This window comes from Equus quagga, chromosome 8, assembly GCF_021613505.1.
Source record: "Equus quagga isolate Etosha38 chromosome 8, UCLA_HA_Equagga_1.0, whole genome shotgun sequence".
NCBI classification, from domain to species: domain Eukaryota; kingdom Metazoa; phylum Chordata; class Mammalia; order Perissodactyla; family Equidae; genus Equus; species Equus quagga.
The window spans coordinates 45,862,568-45,877,753 of record NC_060274.1 but is presented as its reverse complement, the minus strand read 5'-3'; the positions used below and the strand labels follow the sequence as shown (position 1 = coordinate 45,877,753).

The window sequence follows — 15,186 nt, the reverse complement described above, 5'->3', positions numbered from 1 at the left end:
GTTACTTCTGCCACTTGAAAATGAGGAAACTGAGGCTCAGAGAGGGAAAATTTTGCTCAGAGGCAGCCAGCTGGGGGTGGGGCTTGGACGTGGCCTTTCCATCTCTAAGAGGCATCCACTCTGTAGCCTCTGGCGCTGCCACAGGGCCTTCTCCGCCCCTTCTGCACCTCCTGTCCTGCATCCCTCAGTGGCACTTCCTCTTCCTGCTTCACTACTCTGTGCAGGGAGGGGCTCCTTCTCGTTTCCTGTTGACGCTCCTTTGCTCTTCTGGCTTCTTCCCGTGGAGCTGATGAAATATGGCTTCAAATGTATTTCCTTTTCCTTCAACCTACCAAGTCTCTTATCTTTTTATATTGTCTCCTAATGCTATTTGAATACCTACTTTGCATAATGCTACATATTACAAATTACTTCAATAAGCAACCTATCACCACATACTAACGCTGGCTGATTCCCTTCAACAATTGTAAAGGATGGTTTCTAAAACTTCCTTGCCATGAGGGGGTGTTGATTACCTTGATGCCTCTTGCTACAATCTGCTCTCCTGGGATTCTCTCGCTCACCAACTCTTCCCCTCATACCTCTCACCTCTCATCTATGCTTTGACATTCTTTGGTTTCCCTACAGTGAGCAATTGCTCCTTTGGCATCCAGCCCCCCAGGTGAGCGTTCACTCTATGAAAAATAGTGTTTTGGCACCCACTTCAGATGGCTTTCTCTGCTGTGCATGTGGCTATGTCAGCTGCTAATTACAAACCGAGCAGAGGCTTTTCGGGTGTTTTAAATTTCACAACTCTGAAATTCAATTTCGATAAGCTTTATCCTAAAAGGAGAAGTAGAATGAATCGTGTCACACATGGAGAACAAGGGGACACTGGGAGGAGGCCACAGGAAACCACAGAGGAGCCCCAGCTCTGCAGCCACACCTGCTCAAGGTTCCTGCTGAGACCTAGAGTTCAAATCTCAACCAAGAGAACGCAGTCTGGAAGCCAGTCAGAAGACCCCACCAGAGGCCCGATGACCTCTCTCCCGGGGAACAACTTGAAGTTCATAAGGGGTGATATATTTAGAAGATCGTGATGGCATTTATAACAATGGTTTATTTACCTATACCAAGCGAACTGTGCGCTGTTCTTTACTCTCCAGGAATCAACCTGACTTTCAGTTCTCTAAAGGATGCCCATGGCGACTAAGGCTCGCAGGCTGCAGGGCAGCTGCCGGCATTTCAGGGAGAGCTCCCTGGTTTCTCTACAATGACCCCAAGTGTCCTAACTCTCATGTCTGGTGTCTCGGTTCATTAAATGCTTAGTGGATATGTATTTGTATAATTTCTTCTGCTTTTGGTCCCTGAGACCCTCTCTCTGTGTCCTGGGTAAATTATGAGCATCTGCTTATTGATGTGTAAAGTGCAGAGAACAGTACCTGACTCACTGGTTGCTTCAGGGACTAAACAATGAGACAACACAGGGTTGCCCCAACATTGGCCATTCATACGTTGCCTCTACAAATCTTTATCATATATACACACCATCATTAGCCGAATGCTTTTATTTAAATTTAACTTTTTAATTTATGTGAATGTGTTTTGAAAGGAACCTTTGTAGCAGTATGGTGATGATAAACCAGTATCACTTGCAATAAACAGAAGACAATCTTGAGAGTACACGCATCAACTGGAGTAAAGCATGCTCTTCTGTGCCTCAAGTTTGGGAAACCCTGAAATGATGTGTGCAGAACAGAGTGGAAGATCCACAAATGCTTCTCTTCCCATTTGCTCTCCCACAGATAGTAGGCATATTCTAACAGGGAAAAAGACTTCACAGATTTGTTTTCTTGGTTCATCCACATCAAACAGCTTTAGCCACTAACCTTGTCTGTTTAATTAACTGTATAGCTAAATTTTATAAAAAGAACCATTATACACAACATCTACTTGGTTTCTAAGACACAAGAAAACATACACAATATGTTTCTTAGTTATTACATCAGAATGTCCTGTAGAAAGAGAGCTGTGTGATTTTCATCGCCCTGAGAGCTTCACATACGTTGCCCTCCTTGGCTGTGGGGACTTATGCAGCCGATCCACATGTGGTCCATTCTACCTCATTTTGACCTGTGTACCCTTCACGATGTTGTTTTGTGCAAACAAGTGGCTCTCAATATCACAGTTCTTTTCTTTAAAAAAGAAAATAGGTATTCCAAGGAACTGTTGACTCATTATCTCATGAGAACGTAGCATAACGGAGTGAAAACTAGTCTTTGAGTCAGAGTTGAGTCTAATTCTGACTCTGCTATTTGACTTTGGTTAATTCACTGAACACCTCTGGGGCTCTATTTTCTTATAATAAAAAGGGTGGGCTAGGTTTTCTAAAGATGAACCGTGGCATATGTAAGTTAACCAGGAGAGAGATTGACAATACTTCCATACTCACCTCTTTATGGGAAAGGTTTGTAAATGTACGCTAACTGAGATCATCTAGATTTATTTTTAACATTTAAAAATTTGTATTTATCAAATTTTCTATTTTCAGTTAAATTTGACATTTAAGAAATACAGATGAGAGAGATGACATAAAATGGCCAGATTTGGCTCCTTCTAATGCAAAGTTCTAAAAACAAATAGCCTTATTACCATAACACATAAAATGCATAACTTTCATTATCTACAATCCATAAAATTGGATATTCCTACAGCACACTGAGGACACAGGATAATGCTAGTAATGTGCCCCCCGTGGTGGGGGTGCTCCTCAACTCTGCCATTTTGCTGTGCATGTGGGTCTCATGGACACGTTGACCTGCTGGTTGAGGGGATGCAACAGATAAAACAACTCATGTCACCTAATCACCGTCTCTGGAAGAATATAAAGATACAAAAGTTTTATAGGAATAGAGCATGTGATAACCTGCTAACAGGATGCTGGGCTGACCCAACTCACCCACTCCTCTCTCACTCTTGGAGTTCTGCTGTCCTCCAGACGTGGTGGAAAGGTCTTCAGGGACAGGCATGGGTTCATCACCATCATCTGGAGTGTCACTTACAGGAGGGCTTTCCTTCCCTGAGGAGACAAGTAGGAGCTTGAGTTTGGGGGGGCATACTCACCAAGGACAGACCAGAGGGGAGGCCCCAAGTGCCTGGGCCTCATCTTGGCTTGCCTTAAGAGGACAGCTTGAGGGGAAAGTTACTGGACTGAGCTAATGCTTCTCTGTGGGGATTAAAATCTACTTTACTTTTTATAAAAGAATATCATTGCCACACCAAAAAATGAGAGAACATAGATGAGCAAAAGGGAAAAACAATTAAAATCACCTAGAGATTATCACTATTAAAACTATGGTGTATTCTTGTGTGTGTATGTGTACACACAATATATATGTTTATATATCATAGATAATATGTGGTGATATATTTTATCAAAATAAACTAGTTTTTAGACATGCTCATGAACAATTTTCCATGCCAGTGAGACCATACTTCCACAACTTTATTTACAATGTCTGTGTAATACTCCATTGCATGGGTATACTAGGATTTATGTAAATCCTTTTTCTACTTTTGAACTTATATTGTTTTCAATGTTTTATATTATTAATAAAAAAATGTAGTGAACATCCTGATGGCCAATCTTTGCACATGTTCTCAATAATCACCTTAAGATAAATCTCCAGAAGTTTTATGCCTGGGTCAAAAGGCATCTACATTTTAAAACTCTTCATGTGTTATGCCAAATTTTCCCCTGTAAAATCATTCCAATTTACTCTCCTCTAAGCGTGCTTCGCCACACCCTCATATTAGTGTTTTAGGGTCACCAGACTGCGGTCCCTGCTCAGAGCTACACATTCTGGGTCTCTTCACCTTCTTTTCAAGGCTCAGGGAATACTCTGGCAGCTGCCTAATTTGATTCAAGTTGGTGGGCATGGAAAGCTTGGGAGGAGAACGAATGGGGAATCCTTTGCCTCCCAGGAACATGACTCCCCTGCACATGCACAGAAAGTCTGCCAACGCGAATTCTTGTCTCTGAAATATGAAAATAAAATATAACCCACACGACTACCAAAAAATAGGATTTACCAAATGAAATAGGGTTTTACAAGATGCCTATATCTATTTTGACTGAATTAGAATTAAGTTTCACCAGAGGGTCCAGCAGTGGGGAACTCTCTCTCTCACTCCCAGGAGTCCAACACTGGGAAGCCATGACTGTTAGAAAATGACCTTTTTCTTTTGAAACTGAAACTCCTGTATCTTCTAACCTTCTAGATGTAACTTGAAATTGAGTTAGGGGACAACACAAACCACACTCAAGAAACAGCCGGTGAGGTCCTAAATTGATTTAAAATAACCCATGTGAGCTGCTGCAGAAGACCAGTCGGGATTAAGATTCTAAAGGGAGGTTACCAGAAAATCAGCAGCCTGGGATTGCCTATTCGCTGGCTGGGCTGGCAACTTATCTTCCAGTTTAGCGGTAATTACCACCATTGGGGTATTTTCACAAAGAATGCTATTGGGCATATTTGGATAGCTAACACGAGATGAAGAGTTAAAGATGGGGCAGGATTAGAAGAATTTCCTGAGGAAAAACAGAAGGCCAGAGAGAAATTGATTGAAGTGCCCGGGTTACACTAAAGCCTTGTAAATGTGCACTACATCAGGAATATTTTCACTGCCCTAAACAGAAGACTTTAAAAGTAACAATAGCAAAATGTCTTAGTGTTAGTTTTCTCTGATTTCATAAGCGGGGAAAAGCTCTGATTAGGAGAATGCAAGGAGTCCCTGACCCACTGACAGCTCTCTTTTCCTCACGACTGCCTAGAACGAAGGCCTTCAAACCTGAAGGACTTCAGGGATGTGGTCAGAGGAATCTCTTTTCTTTTTTTTGGTAAGAATAATCTTACACGGAACTTCAACAGATAAAACCAGTCTTCCATGTAAAGTGGGGACACTGCAGGGTGGGGACACAGGAAGATCAGAGACCCAGCCCCCTGCCTTCTCAAAGACCCCCTGAAGAACCTCCCCAGAACTCACAGCAGAGAACTCTGGCCTAACAAACTGACCCAATGATTGAATGTGCAGAGTGTGGTGGCGTGTGTGTGTCGGTGATTAACCAGCTGTCGTTATCATGGGGTGGGAGGTTGAGAAATTAAACTTTATGAACATATTTTCCTATTAAGATTTTCCTATTAAGATCTCCCTGTGATAACTTCGGCGTACTCCACGATGGTCTGGGACAGGCTGAGTATCAGGGCACACTGGAACCAAGGGAGGATCACGAAGAATCAGGACTTATCTGATGAGGGAATATTGTCTTTCTGCTCAATTCATGCTAAAATATGTCCAAATAACTCTTGATTACTTTTTCAAAAAAATTAACTGGTCTGTTTATTAGGGAACAAGACCAACTATAAATTGTTGAGGATGCCTGGAATAATAGACGTGCTTCTTAAGAATTCTATCAGTCTGGTCTGGCTTCTGCCCTGAACTAAGTGCCAGCTCTCCAGTGTCCCTAATCTTGTATCTCAGTACTTTTATTCTTTTCTACCTGGGGGAGAGAAAGGAATGATGAAAACAGTAGGGATCACGAGTCTAAAACGCCGTGGGTCAGACTAATCAATAGGAGCTCCTTATGCAGAAGCAACACACAGAGAGAAGAGAATAAAAAATCAGCTTCAGCATGTGCAGCGGCGTCTAGTAGAAAGTCAGAACTGGAAGAGAGCAGAGTTAGATATATTCATGTGCCCTCCAAGAGCTCTGCTGTAATTCAACCTTGCCTCGCCTTCACTCAGTGATAGTTTTTAAGAGGTCATCTGATTTGCCTAAAAGCCCCTAAAGTTAGAGTAGTGGCTGCTGAGACATTAATCGCTCGCAGGAGCCTTACTCAGTGACCCCTGGATTCTTCCAGTGCTGGAGATATTTCCACAACGAACATTTACCACTTCGAGAAAACCTTCATGTTAGGCAAAATATTTTTATGGGTTTATTTTAAACAAATTTTCCCAGCTAACCATTTAAAATGCAAAACCATAGAAATATTATAAAAAAATAAAATTATTAAATCAAGTCAACACATCTCAAATATTAACACACTATGACTTGAAGCCAGTTGACCTGGGATATAGTTCTGGTTTAACCAATTGTAGGACTGACAGGAATGTGGAATAAGTCCTCTGTAAGACTCTTTTCTCGACAGTAAGATGAGGCTAAAACCATGATTTTGGCCTCACTCACAGGGTTGTTGTAAAGATAAAACAACAATAACGTGTATGAATGCTAATACGCTAAACGAGCTCATGAGATTACTTTATAAACTGTAAAACACTGTAGAAACATATGGGATGTGTAGCACCAAGTGTCCATATTTTCCCTAAATTCATGTATCATGACACTCAAGGCACAGATGTGTAGACAGCCAGAAATCAAGTATTTAAACAGAACAATTTAGGAGGCGCAATACGATTTCACTTGTTTAGAAAAACGAAAGAAACTTCTTACCAATTTATATTTCATTTACCTACTGCCTATGTTTCAAATAAAGAATTACCTATGAGAAGATTTTTGGGCAAATTAGATGAGAAAATTGTACAATTAGCTTATCAACAGAAAGCAAATAATTTCTCAAGTAGATTATAATTTACCCAGCAAACTTCTGTGATCCCCTGTCTTCCAAATGCCTGAGTTTTTATTATATACAATTACCCAGGTGAACATAATTCCTGGGGGTAAATAAAGACTCAGAATATAGAATCTCAGCTCTATAGAACAGTGGAGAAGCTCGCACTCCAGGGTCCAAATTGGGCTGTGCATCCCAGTGCCATGTCTGGCTCCCTATGGGACTTCTGGTCAGTTACTGAAATTCTCTGAGTCTCAGCTCCGTGCAAATTGAAGATGGTACCTGTGTCTTCTTCACCGGGTGCTTATAAAGTTGAAATGAGAAAAATGCTTAGGGCAATGTATGGTAAATATAAAGCATTCAGTCAATGTGATTTACTATGATTAACTAGAGAGAAAATATTTCCATTGATACTTCAGTATAGACGAGCCTCATTTCCCTAAGCAGATTATATATGTCTACAGGGCATATTTCTTGTTTCTGTGTTACCACAAATATTATAAATATCATTAAGAAAACATCCAATGTAGCTTTAGGGTCGAAAGAGCCAGAAGATCCTTAAAGATAACTGGCTCAAGTCCCTCATTTTGCAGATGACATCACAATGGCCCAGGAGGCAAAGAAAACTATCTCAGGTCCCATAGCTGGGGACAGAGATGGGAGGCTGATACAGGTCTCTCAACTCCCACGGGCTGACTCTCCCCTTAGCAACCAAAACAGAAAATAATGCACATGCATGAAAAATATTTTGGAAAGCCTACCAAAGAAGAAGCAGAGAAAGAAAAAAAAAGAAAACCTTACCAAAAGAATGAATGAGATGTGCCCAAAAGGAAAGAATAGCTTGTTTTAGATAAACTCTCTTCCAAGCCTATTCAATACCATTGTCCAAACCCTGTGGACGTAAGTCGATAAACATTTACTGAGTGTCTACTATCCACAAGGTACTATTCACCATAAATAGTGGTCAGTCCACATTTAGGATAAATACCAGGGAAGAAAGAAGCAGGTGGTTTGCAGAAAAAAAAAAAAAGGCAGATATTAAGTATTTCTCTCCTTTTCAAGTGAGTATTTCATATGTATCAGGTTGACCCCTATGAAACTGCTGATACTGGAACATTCTTTACATAGGAAAGTGGCAATTGCAAAGTGTCCATCTTAGGGACACCTATTTTTTTCTTTCCTGTGGACAGCACTGAATAATTTTATAGGAAAAGAGGATGATTCAGTAGCATATTCCTCAGATGTCATATCAAGAATGTCAACTCCTGGTTGGCTAAATGTACATCCTTATTCCATAACTAACTGCCATTTCCCTTAATTTTAGAAATGAAAAAAAAAGTGATGTGGTTGGGTTTTAATTGGAGAAGCAACAAGAAGTAGAAAAGCATCCTTCAAATCTTTGGTGAAAATGGCACAACTCTTCAAATGTTCTAATCAGTGGTGAGAATGCTTCAGGTAAAGTCCTATTAGTGTTTCAGAAGAAGCGTTTCCTTTGCTAAGTATAGACAAACTAAATTTCAAACCAAACCTTAAATGTTTTCAACCAAAGAAGAGTTTCCTTTTTCAGCCAGTCTTGTATCATGTGTCCTCCCTTTATTCTTGTCCCGAACCCCAGCTACCCTCCCCTTTAAACAGACAGCATCCAGAACAAGTGGAGTATTTAGCATAATGTTAAGGGCAAGATAAAGAGGAGAAGACAATCAGAAAAATTTGTTATTTTTGTTACCAAGATATGAGGTCAGAATATTCACCAACTGTTCCTCAGAGGAAATATTAGAGATGCCTCCTCAGCTAGGGCTTTCAGCTTTGGCTTTGGGACATCAGAGTGTAGACTCCAAACCGATCTGAGGGGTCGCCTCTTCTTTAAATGCCTCATGCAAAATGCCAATTTAGAAGCTATCCATGGTAACAAGAAACCACAAGCAACAAGGAGAAACAATGGAAGGGTCTCTTTTCACCTTTGGAATTTTTAACATCTCATGCTTTGACACTCTGATCACCTCCAGCCACAGTCCCAGGGGATGGGACTTGCTTCCCGGGGAAGGGCCACACATCTCCTTCAGAGCAGGCTTCTTCAGGCCAGCAGTGACCAGACCCCAGTTAAGCCAAATGAGAGGCTTCAAAGAGCCAAATGTTTTTTCATATAAATAGTATTTTTGTTGTTGTGTTGTTGTACTTCTGTTTAAGAAATAAAGTATGTGCTTAAGGGGAAGAAATTCAAATAGTGCCGAAAGGAAGATGAAAAGCAAAAGTCTCCCACCACTTCCGCCCTAATCCATCCCTTCCTTCTATCACTAAGCTTCCGAGAGGAGGTCCAGGTTAACAAACATCACCCCAGAACTTTCCTGAATGTATACGCAAGCATGTAGAAAGCGTGTGTGCATGCGTAATTTGTTTTCATGTTCAAGAATGGGATCACACTTTGCAGACCATCCTGAAGCATGCTTTCTTCACTTTCACATACATCTTGGACATACTTCCTTACTAGTATATTCATATCATCCTCACTTTTAAGAGCTGAATGAACAAGTGCGTGGATGTACCATATTTTTCAAATACTAGTACCAATGCTGCTGTGAGCATCTACTTGAATACTCTGAACACTTGGGAAAGGGCATCTCTAGGGTCAACTCATTCAGTACAGTTTTAGTTTATACAGATGTGCCAACCTCGCTGACCAGTTTCACTTCCATCACCTGTACATGAAGGGCCTAAATGCCACAACAGAAAAGGACAGTCTTGCTTGTTCTTTGCAGCCTGGAAAGTTTTAAGTCCCAACTTTCCAAATGAGAGGAGTAACTGGCATAAAGGAGGAGGACAAGGTCTGTGATTTGTAGCAGGTCTTCCTCTAGTTGGATGGGACTTATATCTCCTCTCCTGCACAGTTCTGGCGAGCAGCCACCAAGCAGGGCAGCAGCCACTCACTCGGTCCCAGTCTCCATCATGAGGGCTGACTTAGAGATGCAGAATTCAACAAAAACTTGGAAGCAAGTAGGGGCAGGTGGGCCAAGCCCAGAAGACAATGAAAGGCCATTCTTGCATAGAAGCCAACCTGGGATTGACCATGAGCCTGGGAGGCTTCAAAAGATAAAATACTCAAAACCCAAAGCCCATGGAGGCTGCTGCTGCTGCTGACACCTCTGGGTACAGGGCCAGGCAGAAGATGAGCTCTCTACACCTATGAATATGGGAGCTGTGTAGGCTTTGCTAGACTGGCTGGAGGTTCATCCTCCTCAGTATCACCCATTGGGACAGTCTGTGATCCATCCTTAGGATCATCTCCTGATACTTACTGTCTGCTTCCTGGGTCTCCTATGATGAGAAGAGCTATGTCCAATATGACTTGAATAAACATGGTGAAGGGGAGCAATGTTGCTGCACGCTTAACAAATATTCTGACTTGTGACCCTTAGCTATGTTTTTCAAGCTACTTCTTCTCTTTTTTCTCTCCCTGTCTCTCTTCCCGTCTCCCTCTCTCTTTCTCTCGTTCTCTCCCTTTCTCTTTCTCCCTCTACTTCTTTCCCATCCTCTTTCTCTCTCTGTCTCCCTCTCTCTCTCTCTCCCCCCTCCCTTTCCTCCCTCTTTTTTTCTCTCTTTTAAACTCATTATTGGCATGTGTTTGGGGGTGTAGAGCAGATCAGTCATCATTTTCTCTCCATGAGTACCAACATATATTGAATCCTTTCCAAGTTGCTCTCAAGATTTAACAGTAAAAATAATTTTATCTTGGAGATTTTTCTGTTCAGTTTCTCAAATTGCGATAAACTCTAAGAGCTGACATTAAACACTAACATAAATTCCACCTTGGTCTTTCCTTTTGCAGAACAGCCCCTCTGCCTCCCCATGAGCACAACAAGCATCTTGACTTCTGGTCCCCAGTGGAGCAGTCCTCATGGACTCCCCCCATACACGTGTCTCACAAAGTCTCACCTGAAACTTGGGACATGTCTTGACCCTCATCAGCGTCCATTGTCCTCAGGTTATCTGAGAAAGAGAGGAAGGGATTTTAGTTTAAAGAAAAGTACTAATAAGATATGAGAGGGAGAGAAAGAGAGATAAAGAAGCCCTGTGTATTTAACAACAAGGTTATCTACTAAGAATAATGCATTTTCCTCCTCACATACTTGCTGGAGTATCGGACTGGCACAGACCTTGATCCTTTTAAAAACAGCATTACAAAGATTTATAAAAATATCATTACAAGCACAGGAGGACCAAATTTGTTATTTATTGTTAATTTCCTACTGCATAATAACCCAAAATGCAAACTGACTGCAACAAAATTAAGCAGAAAATTAAATGGCCCTGGGTCATTGTAGGCACAGAATTCATTCTCTTGGCTGATCCATAGTTATGTTCTTTCTAATTTACTGAGCATGCATCGATGAACCTTGAGTCAGCTTGGTGACACGCGTACAATCAGCAATCAAAAAACGAAGCAATTTGCTGAAGAATGTCTCATTTACCCAGGCAGGGCTGCATATCTGAGCAGCTACCGCACTCCCTCCATCAATAATGAATACACCTCCAGTCTGGCAGACGGGCAATGCGGGTGCTTCTGTCTCTGTCCCCCACTCGTTCAGGGGCCTTGCCTCAGACTTCACCAGCGCTGTTACACAGGGGAAGTGAAGCTCACGATGGCAGCAAAACAAGGCCGAGAGAACACCCAAACCTTCTTGTTTTGCTGACAGACGGCTGGCTCCTGAGATTGGTTTAAAAAGAGAAAACCATCTGGGAAGAGCTGCCTTTGGGAGGCAACAGTGAATATCTCGACGCCGCACTGCCAACCACGACAACACCTCGGAAAGGTCTCGCACCAGGCAGGCAGAAGGAAGGGTGTGTGCACTTCACACTTGGGATGCGGGCCTTCACCTTGTAAGCCTCAAGCCTCTATCAGTAGATGATATCTGGGAGCTCTGTAGATGAGAAATCTGTGACCTCAACAAAGTGTCCTCATTTATGCTATGCTGGAAAAACCTTCAGAGGGGATCCTTCTCTGACCAGCAAACTGAGTCTATTTGCTGAATCCAAATCAGGCCCCTTATTCGAGGGGGGGGGGGGGGGGGGGCGCCTCTATCTCTTCGGTTCAGATGTGTGGATCTGAGCTGTGAGGCTTGTTTTCAGCAGAGACCTGGACACTGATGGAAGGAACTTACCCGCTCCAGTTAGGCTGAAAACTGTGCAGGCAGAGGCCATATATATGTGTATATATAATAGCTTTTATGGTGCATATGGAATACATATTTTCAATTTAAGTAATATCAGTACTAGTCATGAAGAAGATATGAATGACCGTCACTCATTTTTTCTGGGTGGGAGGGGTTTTCATCTATTTCTGAAAGCCACTGAACTAGTCCTATTTGTGACATGAATTTCCAAGGCTGGTGTGTGGTTTAGGGGTACAGCCAGTGACCACAGAAGGGAAAAAGGCTCCCTGGCCCACATGTACTTCAGCCCCAAGATGGAGGGTCCACAAGCAAGTCAAAGCCAAACAAACCAGCCTCAGAAGCAAACACCAAACCAGCACCCGTGTCACCAAAAAGCAATGTGCCCAAAGTCTCATGCACTTTTAGTGCAAAAAAGGCAAAAATCTATGATTCTTCTGAAACTGTCAAAACAATTATAAGCAAGACAGACTCAAATGAAAAAAATCTTGGTATTCACTGTGCAGCATTAATATGAGATTCAGTTTTCTGAAGATGAGCACAATATTTTATTGTGATATACCACAAACCAGTCCTTAGAAATCTCCCTGGATTGATTGGTGAGACACATAGTAGAAGTCGAATCTTGTTGCACCAAGTACTACTCTAAAACAAAAATTTTATAATGTTGACTTTGAGCTTTTTCGATTACAAGTGATACATTTTTACAACTTTTTTTATAAAGGCAAGAAAATGTCTACTTTTCACCACTTAGGACTGCTAAATTTTTTCCGTGTGGGTACTGCTGTGGGTGTATGTGGTTATATCCACATACACAGAGCTTTTTAAAAAATAGGATACTAAACATATTCCAAATAAACTGTTGTAAAATATTTTTCCATTTAATACTACATGTATCTTTTTATTTTACAAATATACATCAACATCCGTGTTTTAATAACTATACACTACTCAGTTGTAGGAAGTGTTCTAACCATTACCCTCTTGTCTCCTCAAGTTATCTCCAATTAAAAGAAAAAATATTGTTTCCTAAGGCCAGCTGATGGCTCCCATCTAAGCAGTCCCAGAGAAGGTACCTTCCGGCATGCCATGGGGGTACCTTCTGGGTTTGCTGCATGGGGAGAATCCATCAACACTGCGTCCCCTTCATGCATCAGTCTGTTCAGGGAGGGAGATGTGAGAACGTGTCACAAAGTAGAAAGCTGATTGGGCCTGTGGCTAATGCCCAGAGTAGGCTCTGCTGGGGCGGGGCCTGGGGGCGGGTGGTGGCTAGCCCTGGGCAGTCATCTCACAAATGCAAGCCCGTGTGTCTAGTGTGTCCCGAGGGAGCGAGGGTGAGGGCACCTTCCTGGAACCAGTCCTGCTTCAGCAGCCATCTGCACACTCAGGACAATGGGCATGTTACAGAGCTGACCACACGGAGCCAGAGGACTCTGGATTTGTGTCAACAGGCCTGTTTCCATTTTCACTAGACGCCTATAACCACCTCCCACTCCCTCCCCTACCCCCACCCCATGGAACTTTGTTAGGTAATCAGCCTCACTTAGATTTTCATACGCACTCTCAACAGCCCTCCCCTGACATCAGGGCTGCTGCAGGGGTGCGGCCAGTGTGGGGAGCGGGCGTGCTCAGAGGGACCTCCTTGCTTGGACTAATGTTTGGTGACAACGTTCTTCATCATTTAGGAACAGGGCCCACGTTTCCAGTCTGCACGGGGCCCTGTGAATTCTTGTCTGACATACACTGGGGGTTACTTGCCAAGCTCCCTCAAACTTGCCCAAACTCCAGATTTGCATCTCTTGGGATGAAAAATTAGTGACTTTTTTGTAAAAGTGACTTTGGTTTTAGGCAAAGACCAAAGGAATAATGCAACGACAGGAAGCTGTTTGAGGAGAGGAAATGCCACCCCCTCCAAGACTGGGCAGCCCCGGGGGTCTTGAAAGGGGCAGCAAAATACCATCCTATCCCCCTTCAATACACGCACGACCATGCTCTGTATTTATTTTTAGACAATGCTTACTGAGCCCTCTTCTCCCACGTGGAAGCAGTGCCCAGGGTCAAGCAGACAATGGAATTCAGGCTTGGGACGGTCTCAGCGACAAGGGAGTTTATAATCAATAAGAGGAGTTCATCACAAAAGGGAATTAATAACCTGTTTTCACAAGCCTTCACCTAAATGAAAACCAAGACCAGTAGGCCTGTAAAGGGAGACGCCAAAGGGGATAATTATTTCACAGAAACATACTGTGATTTTTCTATTCTGCTTGGGAAACCCAAACAATTTTAGGCCAGAGCTCAACATATTGATAGTAGTAAGTACACCAATATCAGTAAATAACTGTCACCTGAGCAGTTCTTATAAACATGAATGCTTTTATTGTTTCTTTGGAGCGAGCAGTTCTGAATCTTGCACAAGGGGAAATAGATGCAGAGATAAGAGAAGGCCAACATGACAGAGGCTGTCGATGGCTGTCCCTCTCGGAGGGCACAGCCTGTTGTCATAATCACAACTCACCCTCCTCTCCTACTCGGGACTGGTCACTCATCTGGAAGTCTAAAGGCTCTCTCTGTCTTTCCTTCCGTCTCCTTCATCTCTCCTTCTCCTCACCTCCTTTCTTCTCTCTCTCTGGTCCTTCTGATCAAATGGGACTTGCCCAGTTTCCATTTGATGGAACTGGCATTTAAATGACTTTAGAGAACAGGGTATATTGAGGATCAAGAACTGAGAAACAGGAGCAAAGCAGGCCCAGAGCACTTCTGGGCCTCCAGCAGACAGGCCAGACAAACTTGGATTTACTGCCAATGCTAACCCTTCAGAGCTTCCCTTGGGGACAGTGGACTTTTTGGAAACACTCTCCCTGACCTCACCGTCCTTTCCTCCTTCCACACCCACGAGGGACTGGAACTTGGCTGTCTCCTGGGGAGGAACATCCAATAGCCCTGGGCAGTCATGGCTTCTGAGCAAGGAGTCTGGGCAAGAGTCCAGGAGGAGTGTCCTCATTTCTACCTGCCAGCGAGCAAGTGACTCGAAGAAGAGCACTTGGAGAGAGCCACTCGAGCCTTCAAGGGCCATTGTCTGTGGGAAGGGCTGGTGGCGGTCCTCAGACCTCCTTTAGCCTCCCCATGCGCCCTCTCTGTCTCTCTAACGAACTCCTCTCTTCACAGTACTTGCTCTGAAACACCCAGGCTTTTCCCCAATTCTGAAAAGGTGAGTCTGGATTCATGAAGTCAAAATTCAAAGGCAGGGACCTGTCAAGAACCACAACTTGATTACTTTTCAAGCTGCCCAAATTAATGGCTATTAAGAACCGCTAAGTACATAGTATAGCAAACTTGCTGTAATGAACTACTACAGGTCACTCAAAATTAGTCCATCCACTGGGAGCACACAGTACTTCTACAGGCTTTAAAAAT

The 15,186-nt window shown here is 42.9% G+C and overlaps 1 protein-coding gene across 10 annotated transcripts in view; it reads right to left on the bottom strand.

Annotated features, from left to right (window-relative positions):
• The window catches only part of IKZF1 (IKAROS family zinc finger 1), a 120,971-nt gene that overhangs the window by 96,120 nt on the left and 9,665 nt on the right, over window positions 1-15,186 (bottom strand). For 9 of the 10 annotated variants that reach the window (XM_046669410.1, XM_046669407.1, XM_046669409.1 and 6 more), the window contains exons 2-3: window positions 10,538-10,591; window positions 2,939-3,058 (exon numbers count right to left, since the gene is read on the bottom strand). In XM_046669410.1, coding sequence (XP_046525366.1) covers window positions 2,939-3,058; window positions 10,538-10,577 — 160 coding nt within the window. In that variant the 5' untranslated portion in view covers window positions 10,578-10,591. Of the gene's footprint in view, window positions 1-2,938; window positions 3,059-10,537; window positions 10,592-15,186 lie in introns of those variants that run through there. The other variant, XM_046669414.1, reaches the window with a different exon arrangement.